Genomic DNA, 12862 nt, shown 5'->3' with positions numbered 1-12862 from the left:
TGTCTCCTCCCTACCAAAAACTACAAAAGGACCTGAAAGCAAAATTGTACAGGCTTTGCTTGGCACAAAAGCATCAGAAGTGCCTTGTTTCATCTTGCTTTAAGTCGAGAAAAATACACTGTGGCTCTGAGTACAGGATGAGATAGAAACCAGCAGAGATCTCCAAATTGCCACCTCTGGAACAGACAAACTGATGTTTCTCCCTGTCCTCTGAATTAGAGATTAAATCTGTCTACTCCTACTTCAAATCTGAAGCACGGCCAGGGTTCTTTCTCACTGCCTCACCCTCCAGCAGCTGAGATTTAAGCCAAGCTATTCTGAGCTCCTGGAAGGTGAGGGCCAGGTAGTTTCAAATAAAGCATGCCAACAATGCTGAACAGAGTGTTGATCCAAAAGAGGAGACAAAAAAGGATGGGTATATAACTGATCTCAGCTTGAGCTCACTGATGTGAATGTTACACTGCATCATAAGCCCTTGGGCTCTCAAATCCTCTGTGCAGAACAGGAGAGCACATCCATACCCATGTATTTCAATAATGCAGCAGACAGAGAGGGCTTTTTGGCCAGTATCACTCAGGAACTTCAAGGACAGTTCTGTGAGAAGTCACTCCTCAAATAAAATTTATTAAATTATATTCCCAGAATTCATTAATTACATACTCAGACAGTATCCTCACATACAGCATCACAAACATGAGCACCACAATATGACACTGGCTGGACAGGCTCAGCTCTTGGGCATCTGCTGTATGAGACTCAGTGCTTAGAAGGGCTCTGAGCCCTGCCACAGGAGCAGGACACGGTGCAGCCCCTGCTAAACTCACAGCAAAGGCCAGGCAATTCAGGACAGTCAGGTTGGGTTCTGAGAGCTATTCTGCAAGACCAATGCACTGCACCTATTTGCAAATTGACTGTCTAGCCTACTCAGTCAAGTACTCATTAGAACAGAGTATAGAAGTGAAGGAGCTACTTGAAATGTGGTGTTTTAGAATAGAATGACTTGGATTAAAAGGAAATCTTAAAGATCAACTAGTTCCAAGTGTTTTAGAAAGTGAAGGTACCGCCAAAGCATTACAGTTCTCTAAGAACTGAAGAGGTATTTGCTACAAAAGGCAGTTTTTCAAATGAGCACCATCTTCTTAAAAAGGTCTCATATCTGCAGAGAATGTTTTTATTTGGAAAATAATCTGGAAAATCCTCTTGTAGTAGTGTATCTTTTTGATAAAAAGTCAAGTCCATTATGTGACACAGCAGAAACCTGTTTAAAATACACAATATATTTAATGGAACATATTCTAGGCAGCCCTGTAACAGGATCATGCAGTACAAAGGCCCTTTCCAAGAGGTCAGTACATTTATGGCAGATGTGCCACCGTAGCAGTGATGGCCTAAGGACACCAGCAAATCAGCATTTGCAGGAAGAGATTAAATCTTATTAGATCATAATATTTAAGTTAGAAAAAAATCCCAGCCACAGAAATCAGAAGAGCCTTTGAGCTACCATTCTTCAGATCTATAACAAATTAAAATAGTCTAAGCTAAATCTAATCTAAGTTAAGAAAAACATTTCTGAACTTCACTAAACCTTTTGATCTGTTTCACATCTGACAGTAAAGGTAGGTGGTACCTCTGAAGGAAACAAAAACCACAGTAGTGAAGAGTTGAGGGGGGTGGGGGGTTGAATGTCAGAGCTGCACCTCCTGTAAGAACCAAGCAATTCACCTGAGGGAAGTGGCTGGGCTGGCAACATGGTTTGATAAAGCAATACAATTACCAAGTCCCTGACGTTTAACATCAAATAATGCTGTAAATTCAATTGCCTAGGTTAGTCTTTCCAAGGTTTCTGCATCTATCCTTTAGTCTTTAGAGTGGCTTTTTGCTTTTGGGGCCTTTTTTTTTTTTTTTTTAGAAGAATCAAGGAGGGAGAAATTCATCAATAAGTAAAATGGAATAGGCACCTAAGAGAAGCTGTGCAGTCTCCAGCCTTGGCAGTTTTCATAATGAAACTGGAAAAGCCATGAGCAAAGTGGTCTGATCCCAAAGCTGACCCCACTCTGACTAGGAGGCTGCAATGAGATCTGCTGAGTCCCATTCCATAAACTACCATATTGCTTTTCCTCTCTGAAACTCTTCCAGTCCTAGTCTGCTCTTTCCTGATATTTTGGGATGGAGGTGAAAAAGGAAAAAGAAAGAACTGAGTAAATTCTTCCAAATCCTGGCAAACTAAAGTTTTATAAAGGACACTGTATTTGTTTCATTCTCTATTTTCTTCCTCTGAGTTTTAAGAGTGGATTTGGGGTTTTTTGACTCCTCTTAAGCATTAAGATGACACTTCCACAGAATTCCCCCTGATAACCCTAAGGTCCTGCTCCTTAGCAGCAGCAGCCAGCTCACAGCCCATCACTTTGTGACTGAAGCAATGGCTGCTTCCTCTGCATGTTCATCATTTGACAATCACACCTAATGAGCCTGGAGTTGTTCTAAGCAAAATGAGCAATTCCTCCCCTAGAAACCTGATAGCAGGACCAGCAGAGTGCTTAGCAAATGTTCCCATAGGAGCTACTAACAAAGTGAAGCAGAGGAATGAGAAATGCTTTTTGTAACATTCACCTTTCCCTTCCAGTGAGTATGTGCTGGGTACAAAATACCCCTGGCGTTGGTGTAACTTGAATTTGCATATTGTGACAGGATTCTGGGTTAGCAATCAGGTTGCACCAGCCTGCTTTTTTTTATTAGAGTTACAAAACCCCATAGATTTGCTAATTAAATATTCATAAGATAATTTTTCATTTTATCCTTTGCTTACAAGCTATGTAAACAGATAAGCTGTTCTCTCTAAACACTTCTTTAAGGCTTCCTCTGAAGAGGCTTCATGTTCATGAGCAAATCCATGTATCTGCTGAAGAACATATGCATCATAGGAAAGCATTTGAAAACTTTCAAAAAGGAAAACAACATGCCCAGAAAAGACCAGGATTTAAAATGTTGGCACCTTGACTAGGTCCAGAGACTGTGAAACAAATTGAAAGCCAACAGTAAAGAGGAATTTGCTCCAGCTTGGCCAGCATGCTTGAGAGTAACACATGGATCTATCCATTCTTACATTCTCACCAAGCCCATGGTTTGAGATAAGCCTTAGGATCAAAGCCCTCAGGGTTTAAAAAAAAAAAAATCATCCCCATCTACTAGTGCTATACAGATATATGGCACATTCATATTGTGAGTTTATTCACAGAGCAACACTAAGAGGTGAATCAAACTCATTAACAACAAACACACAAGTTCCCAAGTCAGTCCACACTGGGTGCTTCAAGTGATACAGCCAAGGGAACTAAACTGATCAGCTTCAAGAACCAAGATGAAGGGCATGACACACAGAACTTTCCCTTTATTTTCCAATAAATTGTCTGTTTTATAAAATAGATGAAAATAAGAGAGAAAGCCTCCCTAATACCCTGTGTAATAGAGAACTCCTTTCTCTATGTTCCTACTGACAGGCCAGCAGAGACAACCCTATCACCTGCTGCACTGTGCCAGGGGATATGTTGAAGCTTCCAGTCTGTAAGCAGAATGCAGTGTGTGTCAATCACATGACTTTTAAAGGTGTTAATAGATTTTCTCAGGAATCGAGTCAACATCATGCTGTAATTCTTCCACTCACATGAAGAGATTATCAGTAATAAAAGGATGGCTCAAGTGTCACTTAAACCATTACAACTTTCAAGAAGACTGTGGTTGTACTAACTGAGGCTATTCTCATATCTGGAAGAATGTTGTAATGACAATAATAACAAAATGGTGTTGTTCATGAAAGCAGCTAGCAAAAGAAAAATTAATAGCTATTATGACATCATTTTTATGTCCTTTTTTAAAGACTCCAAACATTGTTTGCACATCAATTTGATAAATATTTAATACTACAAGTCTTCATAAAGTCTGACATAGGACTCATTAAAAGCCTATTTATGTGACCACAACATGAGCAGGTGAAAAAAGAGCCTGCAGTCAATTATAAATAGATGCATAACAAAACAAAAATAAATTAAATAGATGCATAAGAAAACCAAAATAAATTACACATACTGGAGGCCTGCCGGGACGGCCCCTTTTTCTTTTTCCTTTGACTTCTGCTTCTTCAAGCTCACTGCCAGCATCTGAATGTGCAGTAGTTTCATTTGTAGAATCCCTAGGGAGGAAAATATATTAGATAAATTCAAATGATCTGAAATCAACTAGTATCTGTAACTGACCAATTAAACACTTAGTCCTGAGCCAGAAAACAAATAAACAACAAAAAAAGAGTCAGCATTAAAAGGCTTTCCCCATTTATTCTGCAAACCAGGGAAATGAGCATTGTTAGCCCTGGCAAAAGGCCTTCCCTTTCATCAGCTGCAATGTCATTTTATTGCCTGGAATTCTTTACATCAATTTCCATTTGAAAACATGTTACACTTCAAAACTGGCTATATCAGCTAGCACATGCTCAATTCATCAATCCCACAATGCATTCACTACCAAGAATTTCCTTTTACTCTCTGTAGCTGCTTCTGAGCTGTTCTCAAGGCCCCAGGAGCAATGTGGAGTCCAATCCAGCTGTCTCATCATCAGCACAGTTACACAAGGTTCCACACAGCTCCCAGTCACACCCCAAGACAAGGGGCTTGGGCAGCTATTAATGAAGAGGATTCATGCTGACTGTGAGGCCCAAACCCAAAAACTCCCTTTGATCTGAAGACATTTATAATTTTTCAATTAGAAAAATATTTTCACTTGTACAATGGCAAAGCTTTGACATTGCTCAACTCCTGTTAGCAGAGAAGCCCAAACAATTTCTCATTTGTTGCCATTTCAGATTTAAGATCAAGTTAAGAAAAAAAATTTCCCTTAATTTTCACCACCCCTCCCAGCCAGAGGTACTTCTCTTCCTTCCAAATAGACAAGGCTGCTTGAAGAAACTCAAATTGTAATTGATCTTTTCAGGCATTAGATCTTGCCCAAGAGCAGCTGACATGCAAAACCATACCTGTGACTGATGGGCTTTATTTTTACTTTATTTTTTATTTCACCAGTACACCAGATCTCTATAAAGTTTAATTTACCACTAAAAATGTCCTAGGTTACTCAAGGATGGGTCAAGCGTAGTTACAATCATAGACTTCTTTAAATCCAAAATAATTTTCTTGAAGTCAAAGGGGTTCAGTTGCTGTATGACTTGTGCAAAGGGAAGGTGAAAACCAGACCTATTCCATATTTTATAGAGCCTCAAAAATCAACAGCAGCATTAGTGATCTGCTCTAGAGAAACTGAGCAAGCAAAGCTCTACACAGATCTTCCACTTTGTCTGAGGGTTATTTTGTATTTTGCTTTATAGACCAGGAATACTTCACAGATTTTTTGTATCACCAAGAAAGCTATTTAATAATGCAGAAAGATATTACTGTACCAGAACAGGGAATGTTCTCATACTCCTCTTTACTGAAATTACTGTATTGTCTAGGTCTGCTCTCACTCAAATAATTCTGCAGAACTATGATGAATTTCTAGTATTAAGATATTGCTTTCCAACCTTTTCCTATTTGCAAGCACAAAACCACCAAGGGATGCACAGAATCTTTCACAAAACCAGAATGCAGAAGAACATATATGAACCTCTTTTACTGACAGTAACTTCAGTGGATTATCTCTAAATTCTCTATACACCCTAGAAAATCGGGCACCCTAGATGAAAAACCACTATTCAGAAATTACATGCTTGTAATGCAGTACCTCCATAAAATATTGAAAATGCAGCTTTGTTGTGATACAATTAAAAAGCAGCTTTTGCACTTCATAAAATATAAAATCTGGAAAACTTAGCATCAAGCTATGTATTTTGAAAAACACCCAAAAATGTAAAAAGTCTAAAATCAAATAAAAGATATCCCAAGCAGAGTTCAAATTGCTTGGTAAATTAGGGCCACAGCAGAGAAAAGCAATGCAGTAAATACAGCTGAAAACATGCTTATGCAGATGGATGTATCCAGCCTTTACTCAAATATTATCGCACTGCAAGTCAATGTGACAAAAATGCACACTGGCTCACAATGGCAATTTTAATAGATTTTGAATACAGAAGTAAGGAACCCCATAAAAATATTTGCTTCCTCCTGTTGCTGTGGAGAGAAATTAAAACCATTCTTCTATTGCTCTCTCTCTCAAAAAAAAAAAAAAAAAAAATCAAAGCTTTTCTCTCTGGTTTGCTCAGATCCTTATTGGAAAAGTTCCAGGCATGGTGTGTCTCTCCAAACAATACCCCCATTCCTGGGGAAACACTGTGCTTTGCTAGCTTACAAACTTGCACCCCTAGGATCATCAGGATAAAGATTTCTCTCTATTAAAAACAGATTCAGCAATCCTCGTAGACAAACACCTCAAACCTTTCCCTTGAAACACCAGAGCTATATAAATAAATTAAACTCTACTACTGCTTCACATGCATCTACTCCACAGAGAATTCGACTTTCTGCTGATTTACAGCCTCAGTCCAGCCTAGCAAAACCTCCAGATAAATCTGCCTATTTAGCTCTGGAAATTTCAAATCTTTCCAAACACTGCATATGGAAGGAACAGTCAAGCTATTAACCACCTTCTATTCTTTGCCTTAAATAGACTGTTGCCTTTAAACCTGATTCTCTTAATATTCTTCTGGTAAAACTTCTCTGATTTGCTGGAAGCCTCTTTGGCCATTTCCCTTTATGGGTAAAGCTCAATAAATTAGTACTAAGGGTGAGATTCAGCTAATCTAAATTAGAGACATATGCAATGCAGAAAATCTTAATGTACAAGACACCTCACACTAAGATCAGTGTCCAAACCTGGTCAGACAGTTTAAGTCTTATAAATTTTCTCTCCATTGATAGGGTGATCAAGACAAGCAGCTTGAATATAAATGTTTCAAATTAAACAAAGTAATTGTCACCCTAACAACATATGAGGAAGAAAATAAACTTCTTTCCAGCAAGAATGTATGTAAGGAGCAAGGGGAAAACATCAAAAACTAGGTTCCCTTCAATCCTCACATTATTTGGAGCAGGGAGACAAGATCAAGGACAACCTCCAGTCTTCAGCTAGTTTCATATTAAAATAAACATAATTTCAAGCAGCCAGGAACTCTGCTTGAATCATCCAACTCCTGCACAAAAAGGTCCTCCCAGGGTGGCTGTGAGCCCTTTGGGAGGGAGTGCCTCTTGCTCCTGTCAGCCTTGCAGCTGCTCTGGGTACACACACATGCCCCTTTCCCTCTTATTTCTGAACTCAGAGCAGCAGTACAGCATCTCCTGCCTGCCTGCAGTCCTGTCACTTTGTAACACTCAGTGAGAGAAGCAGCTGGCCAGCATCCATCTCCCTCCTTCCCTACACATGTCACAGAACTGCTAAGAAGTAATTTATCTGGTGGCAATTATCCACATCTTAATAGACCAGAATCATCCTATCCTCATTCCACGTGTGTGTGACTAGGCACCTGAGGGGGAAACTTGGGCTTAGTCATAATTTATCCTTCCTGAAGCTGTTGTGACGAAGATAATCTGGGCCTAAGGAAACATGCCTGATCTAAGGAGAGGTGGAAGTGCCTAAAGCTAAGCCTTTCCTCCCTTAAGACTGCTTTGAAATGACAGGGACCTGAGAGAATTTGACAGAGGTGGGGGGACCTACAAGATGAGGGTGAGCAGAGCAAAGGAGACAAGTGATAGCCCCTTTTCAGGGCTCAGGTACTCTGCTCTGCTTTCTGGTCTCTGTGGTAACTAAAGCATCCTAGGAAAGAGGCAGCAACTCCAGGATCTCTTCTAAAAACTCCAGATCTTATTCCAGAGTTATAATCACTCAACTTTGAAGCTATCCATGTTAATGAAGAATTACCAGATTACTGGACAGCCCTTTATCACATCATGCTTCTGAAAAACATGTTTCCATTAATACAGTAAATTCCACATCTCTGTAACACAAACAAAAATGAATTTACCTTTCTTCTACTATTCCACAAAGTCCTAGATATAACGTTTATACACCATACCCCTTTAAAAACATACCACAGCAAAAACCTGTGTTTATGTTTCAGGTTTTGTAAAACAAAAAGGAACCAAAACACTTCTATAAGTTTTTGTAGCTGTTGCTGAGGGGCTCAACATTCTGGCAGAGATAAATTCAGTAACTGCTATGACCAGATTCAGCCTTGTGAAAAAAAGCATTCATGAAGAAAAATGGCTAAATGCACAGGCTCATGAATCATGGATGAATCAGTTCTCATGGCTGATCTTCAAAAATCTAAGGACCAAACATGAGTCATGCCATTGAGAGAAGATTCATACCTGTCCATCAGATATCAAATACACCAGATGTTTTCTCCAAACATCTGAAACACCAATAAGTGAAATCCTGTCTTCACTGTGTTCCGAAGCCACTCCTATGAATCTAGAAAGGTTAAAGATTGTCCTTTCATGTTCCCTCAACAAAGAAAAATTTGGGAGGGAATATATTATATGGTCCTAAGCAACATATATTAACATATCAAATTGGCTTTAGGATTGTTTGTTTAAAGAAGGTAGCCAAGAAGATTACAAAACATTACAAAAAAGAAATAGAAAATAAGCACAGGAATGGGAGATTATAACAATCCTTCAAATAATTCATTTAAGAGCTAGAAAGGAAACCTTGGCGGAAAACTGGACTGTGTCTTCCCAAATCTGTAAATGTGTCAAGCTAATACCCCATAGCCCAAAAATTGTTTCAGGTTACCTCACCCCTAGCCAGCACTCTTCCCAATGGAAGCCTGACTGGGACCTTCTGAATTAGAATTTATCACTTTCTTTGATACTTCATCTACACTAGCCAATGTTCTGAGCCCTCAGGAGAGCCCCAAAACCTTTATGTGCAAATCATGCTGAGTTATTTGAAAATGAAAGACCTCCTCTTGCTCATAAGCAATCACAACTACATGTATTGTTGAGGATGACATCTCACCAACACTTCACAGAGTAGCATTAAATGATTCCCAACTTTACCAGAAAAAACAACATTAATGTTTTCTTACACTCTTTGATTTGCTTAGTACCAGTGGCTCTGACTAAGGAATATATGCTGCTGTATTTAACATCCCTCAGGTTTTTCAGCTGGTGTGTAGAGTAACCAAATCCATTAATATGCCCTTTTTAACCTTAAACTCTGTGATATTCAATTCACTTTTTAAGTCCATCTGGGTTCTTGAAGTGGGAATGCAAATATCCCTTTCCCACCACTACAGATTCTCCTAGTTTTTTGTTCTTGGAATATTTCACAAACATTCCCTCACTTCTTGAATATGGCAAATCCAGGAATATGAACCAAGAAAATGTTCTTCCACAGCTAATCCCTAAGCTACCAAGAACCCCCTCAGGCTGACACTCGCCCTCAGTGCTGCCCATCAAGGTCATCCCCAGCTTTAGCCTGTACTCATCCACAACTAAATTTTTTTGAAGCGGTTTTAAAAATACAAGCAAAAACTGTAATGCAAAGCATGCTATTATTAAGGGCAGATAAGTTTTTTTTAATTGTCCAACCATTCAGTTTCTTAAATAACAGGACTAGAAATCTTAGCTTGGAATGCCACCCAACCCCAATAAACTGAGGTTCCTTCACACCCTGAGGTAAAAAAAAAAAAAATTAGAAAACATTCCAAGCAAAAATAAACTAACATTAGATAGTTACCAAATGTACCTGGTGCAGGTGCCTGGCAATGGCAGCAGGGTGGTCACAGAGGGAACTCTGTGAGGGGACGGTGGGGGGCCTTGTGAGGGAATGGTGGGAGCAGCTCTGTGAGGGAATAGCGGGGGGACAGCTCCGTCAGGAAATGGGGGAAGCAGATCGGTGAGGGAATGGGGGGGGACAGCTCCGTGAGGGGACGGTGAGGGACAGCTCCGTGAGGGGACGGTGAGGGACAGCTCCGTGAGGGGACGGTGAGGGACAGCTCCGTGTGAGGGGAGCGTGAGGGACAGCTCCGTGTGAGGGGAGCCGGTGCTGGCGTGGGCTGGGCAGCCCCACCGGGGCATGAGGGAATGGGGTGGGATGAAAGGTTGAAGGTGAACTCAGGTAAGGGCAGGGGTAGAAGGAACACCTGGTAGGTTTTGCCTTTGTTTCTCACCATTATCCAAACCCTTTTTAATTAGCAATAAATTAATTTTCTCCAAGCCAAGCCCATTTGGTCTGTTTTGATTTCCCTGTCATTAGCTCACCCCATGAGCTTCCTCACTTTGTGTGCTCTCCCTGCCCCTGTGAGGGGAGGAGCAGGTTCCAATCTCCAAAATTCCTTCTTAACTCAACTTGATTCCCTCTCCAGCTCCTCCTATTATAGATTTTTCACTCTGTTCTTCCCAGTAGCTCACTTTATCCAAGCACAGCCATGTTCCCATGTGCATTAGCCATTCCTATTTCCCAGCAGGACCAAAACATGTTCATGACACTTGCTGTCTTCAACTGCAGCAGGCAAAGGCCTTTTGCACAATACATTCAGCTCATTGTAAGAAAACACAAAATTGGAATATACAACATGGTGTGAGAAAGTACACAACTGGAATACACTATGTGGTCCATTATGACCAAAACCAATACATGCTGCTGAAATTACACGACATTCAAAAGAATAAAAGTAGCAAAGACCTTGTTTTGCTTTGGACAGGGAAGTTAAATCTTCATACAACAAAAGAAATATTTTTTAGATTAAGTGTTTTGAAGATTTTACACAGTTTTTCAGCACATGAAAACACAGGAGGCCTGGAAGAGTCACACTAACATGCACTTCTTCCAAGCTTGTGCTTTATCCTCACAATCACCTCTCTGTTTACTTCAACCTTTTTAAAAGCCAAGATTTGAAATATAGAGAGAAGCTTATACTCACTGTAGTACTGGCAAATCTGAAGTAATCATTTTTGCAGCACTCTTGGAAGTAAGAGCTACATAGAACTTCTTCTCAAAGTTATTACAAGACAACTACTTGGAAACCTCTTTCATGAAAACAATGTCAAAGTCCAGTCTGTAAGAGAGAGAAAAAAATTTTTAGATGTGGCTCCAGAATAGCAATACATTGAATAAAACATGCTGTCAACAAAAAAGGTCAATTTTGAAGTAGCATCACTATTAAACCACAAGAACTTTAGAATGGATGACCCCAAAATAGCTTAATCACATTCTTGCATTCAGTTTTACATTTCTGTTTAGGTAACTTAAAATACAGAAAATTAAAAAAAAAAAAGTTCTGCATTACCTCCCATACTTCTTTACCACATATTTGTGTGTTAAATGGCACTACACCTATTCAATCAGACCCTCAGCTTTGTGTGACTGAATTTCACAAAATAGTCAGAAGCTGTGCAAGGGTCTAACTGCAGCAGAAGGTATTTTAACTTAATGAAATTGAAGTTGTAAGTTTAAATAATAAAGTAGACTGCATCTGTGGTGTCACTACACCCACTAGTAGCATTTCTCTACCCAAAAGACTAACCAAGGAGTTGACTAATGGCAGCAGATGTGACTTTACCACTAAATAATGGCACAATGTGACAGATTCAATAATCCTCACTGTAATAAAACACAGAACTGCCATCCTCGTCTTCCAGAAAAAGCAAGTTCTGGAGAAGCTAAGTAGATTTGTTTCAGTCTCCCCCCTTTTACAAGTTCTGGGCTAATATGAAGTGCTGCATGGAGCACTGCAGTTCAGCAATGGCAAGGAATACCAAGGACTCAACTGTGTGTTTTTAAAACATGAGATATGTTCAAACTCTTTTATTTAAATATTAATTTCCTCTCAATGGCATTTTTTCCCTGTGCACTAACAGCTTTGAACAAGTCAGGAGGAAATCCAGCCAGGAAGAGGTAATATAACCTGCACCAAATAGAGGATCTGAATGAAAGTGCACTCTTCTAAACAAACCAGTACAGCATATAAACTACAATTTCCATCCTACCACACACACACATCAGTGTTTATTTACCAACTGTACAGAATGAACAGACTTTTTTGCCTCTTCATATTACAGTTCCAATTAGACTCACAGTTGCATACAACTAGTTCTTCCAGTACTTATTACTTTGTGCTACCAACAGTTTCACTTACAGTGCCTTATCATGAAATTTACATTTTTAATACCATACAATTAGCAAGCCATTTTGTTACCAAACACATTAACAAAGTCTGTTTGGGGCTAAAACCACCACTCCAGCATTAATGCTTTGAAGGGGCCAACACACTAGGCTGGTGTAAAAGCTCTGCAGTTTCACTATGAGACAGAAGTTAATCTGAGTTCTTCTTGAACAAAAATGTCATATATGCTATTTGTACTATTTCCATGAGCATTTCTTTATTAAAGACACTGTTCATTACTGAGTTTTAAAGGATCTGATTGCTCCTAACAGGGCAATGACAGAGCCAGTCCACAACATAAAGCATTCACTTCAGACACTGCTAAGAATTTACCATAAACAAACACAGCATTAGATCAAATTAAATTCTAAGTTGACTTCCTATATGACAAAATAAAGGCAATGTTCACATCTCTGAAATGCAGAAGTTCACTACAACTGGAACAAGACTGAAGAAAAAAGCTGGGGTTTTTTTGTACTCACATAAGCAGTCTCACATATACACACATGCTTATGCTAGCAAGATGTCAAAGGAAACCTACCCATTTCAGACCTTCAGATTATCTAAATCTAGCAGGATTCATAGCAATCTTACTTTCCAGAAAAGCCTTCTAAAGAAATTCACGAAATTTATGTGTGCTCCAGGTGAGGTATCTTCCACAGACATTTAGGCATCCTGCACAACTGCTATGAGGGATTTCTTTTTTCAATTTTC

The 12862-nt window shown here is 39.4% G+C and overlaps 1 protein-coding gene across 8 annotated transcripts in view; it reads right to left on the bottom strand.

The window, feature by feature from the left end:
- Positions 1-12862, bottom strand: part of STAG1 (STAG1 cohesin complex component) — a 156298-nt gene that overhangs the window by 106628 nt on the left and 36808 nt on the right. For all 8 annotated transcript variants that reach the window (XM_064386114.1, XM_064386115.1, XM_064386117.1 and 5 more), the window contains 2 exons: positions 10907-11041; positions 4084-4186 (listed from right to left, as the gene is read on the bottom strand). In XM_064386114.1, coding sequence (XP_064242184.1) covers positions 4084-4186; positions 10907-10935 — 132 coding nt within the window. In that variant the 5' untranslated portion in view covers positions 10936-11041. The remainder of the gene's footprint in view (positions 1-4083; positions 4187-10906; positions 11042-12862) is intronic.

Source organism: Passer domesticus, chromosome 11 (genome assembly GCF_036417665.1).
Source record: "Passer domesticus isolate bPasDom1 chromosome 11, bPasDom1.hap1, whole genome shotgun sequence".
Classification (NCBI taxonomy): Eukaryota; Metazoa; Chordata; class Aves; order Passeriformes; family Passeridae; genus Passer; species Passer domesticus.
Note: the sequence above shows the minus strand (reverse complement) of the source record. Positions and strands in the feature narration are given on the sequence as shown.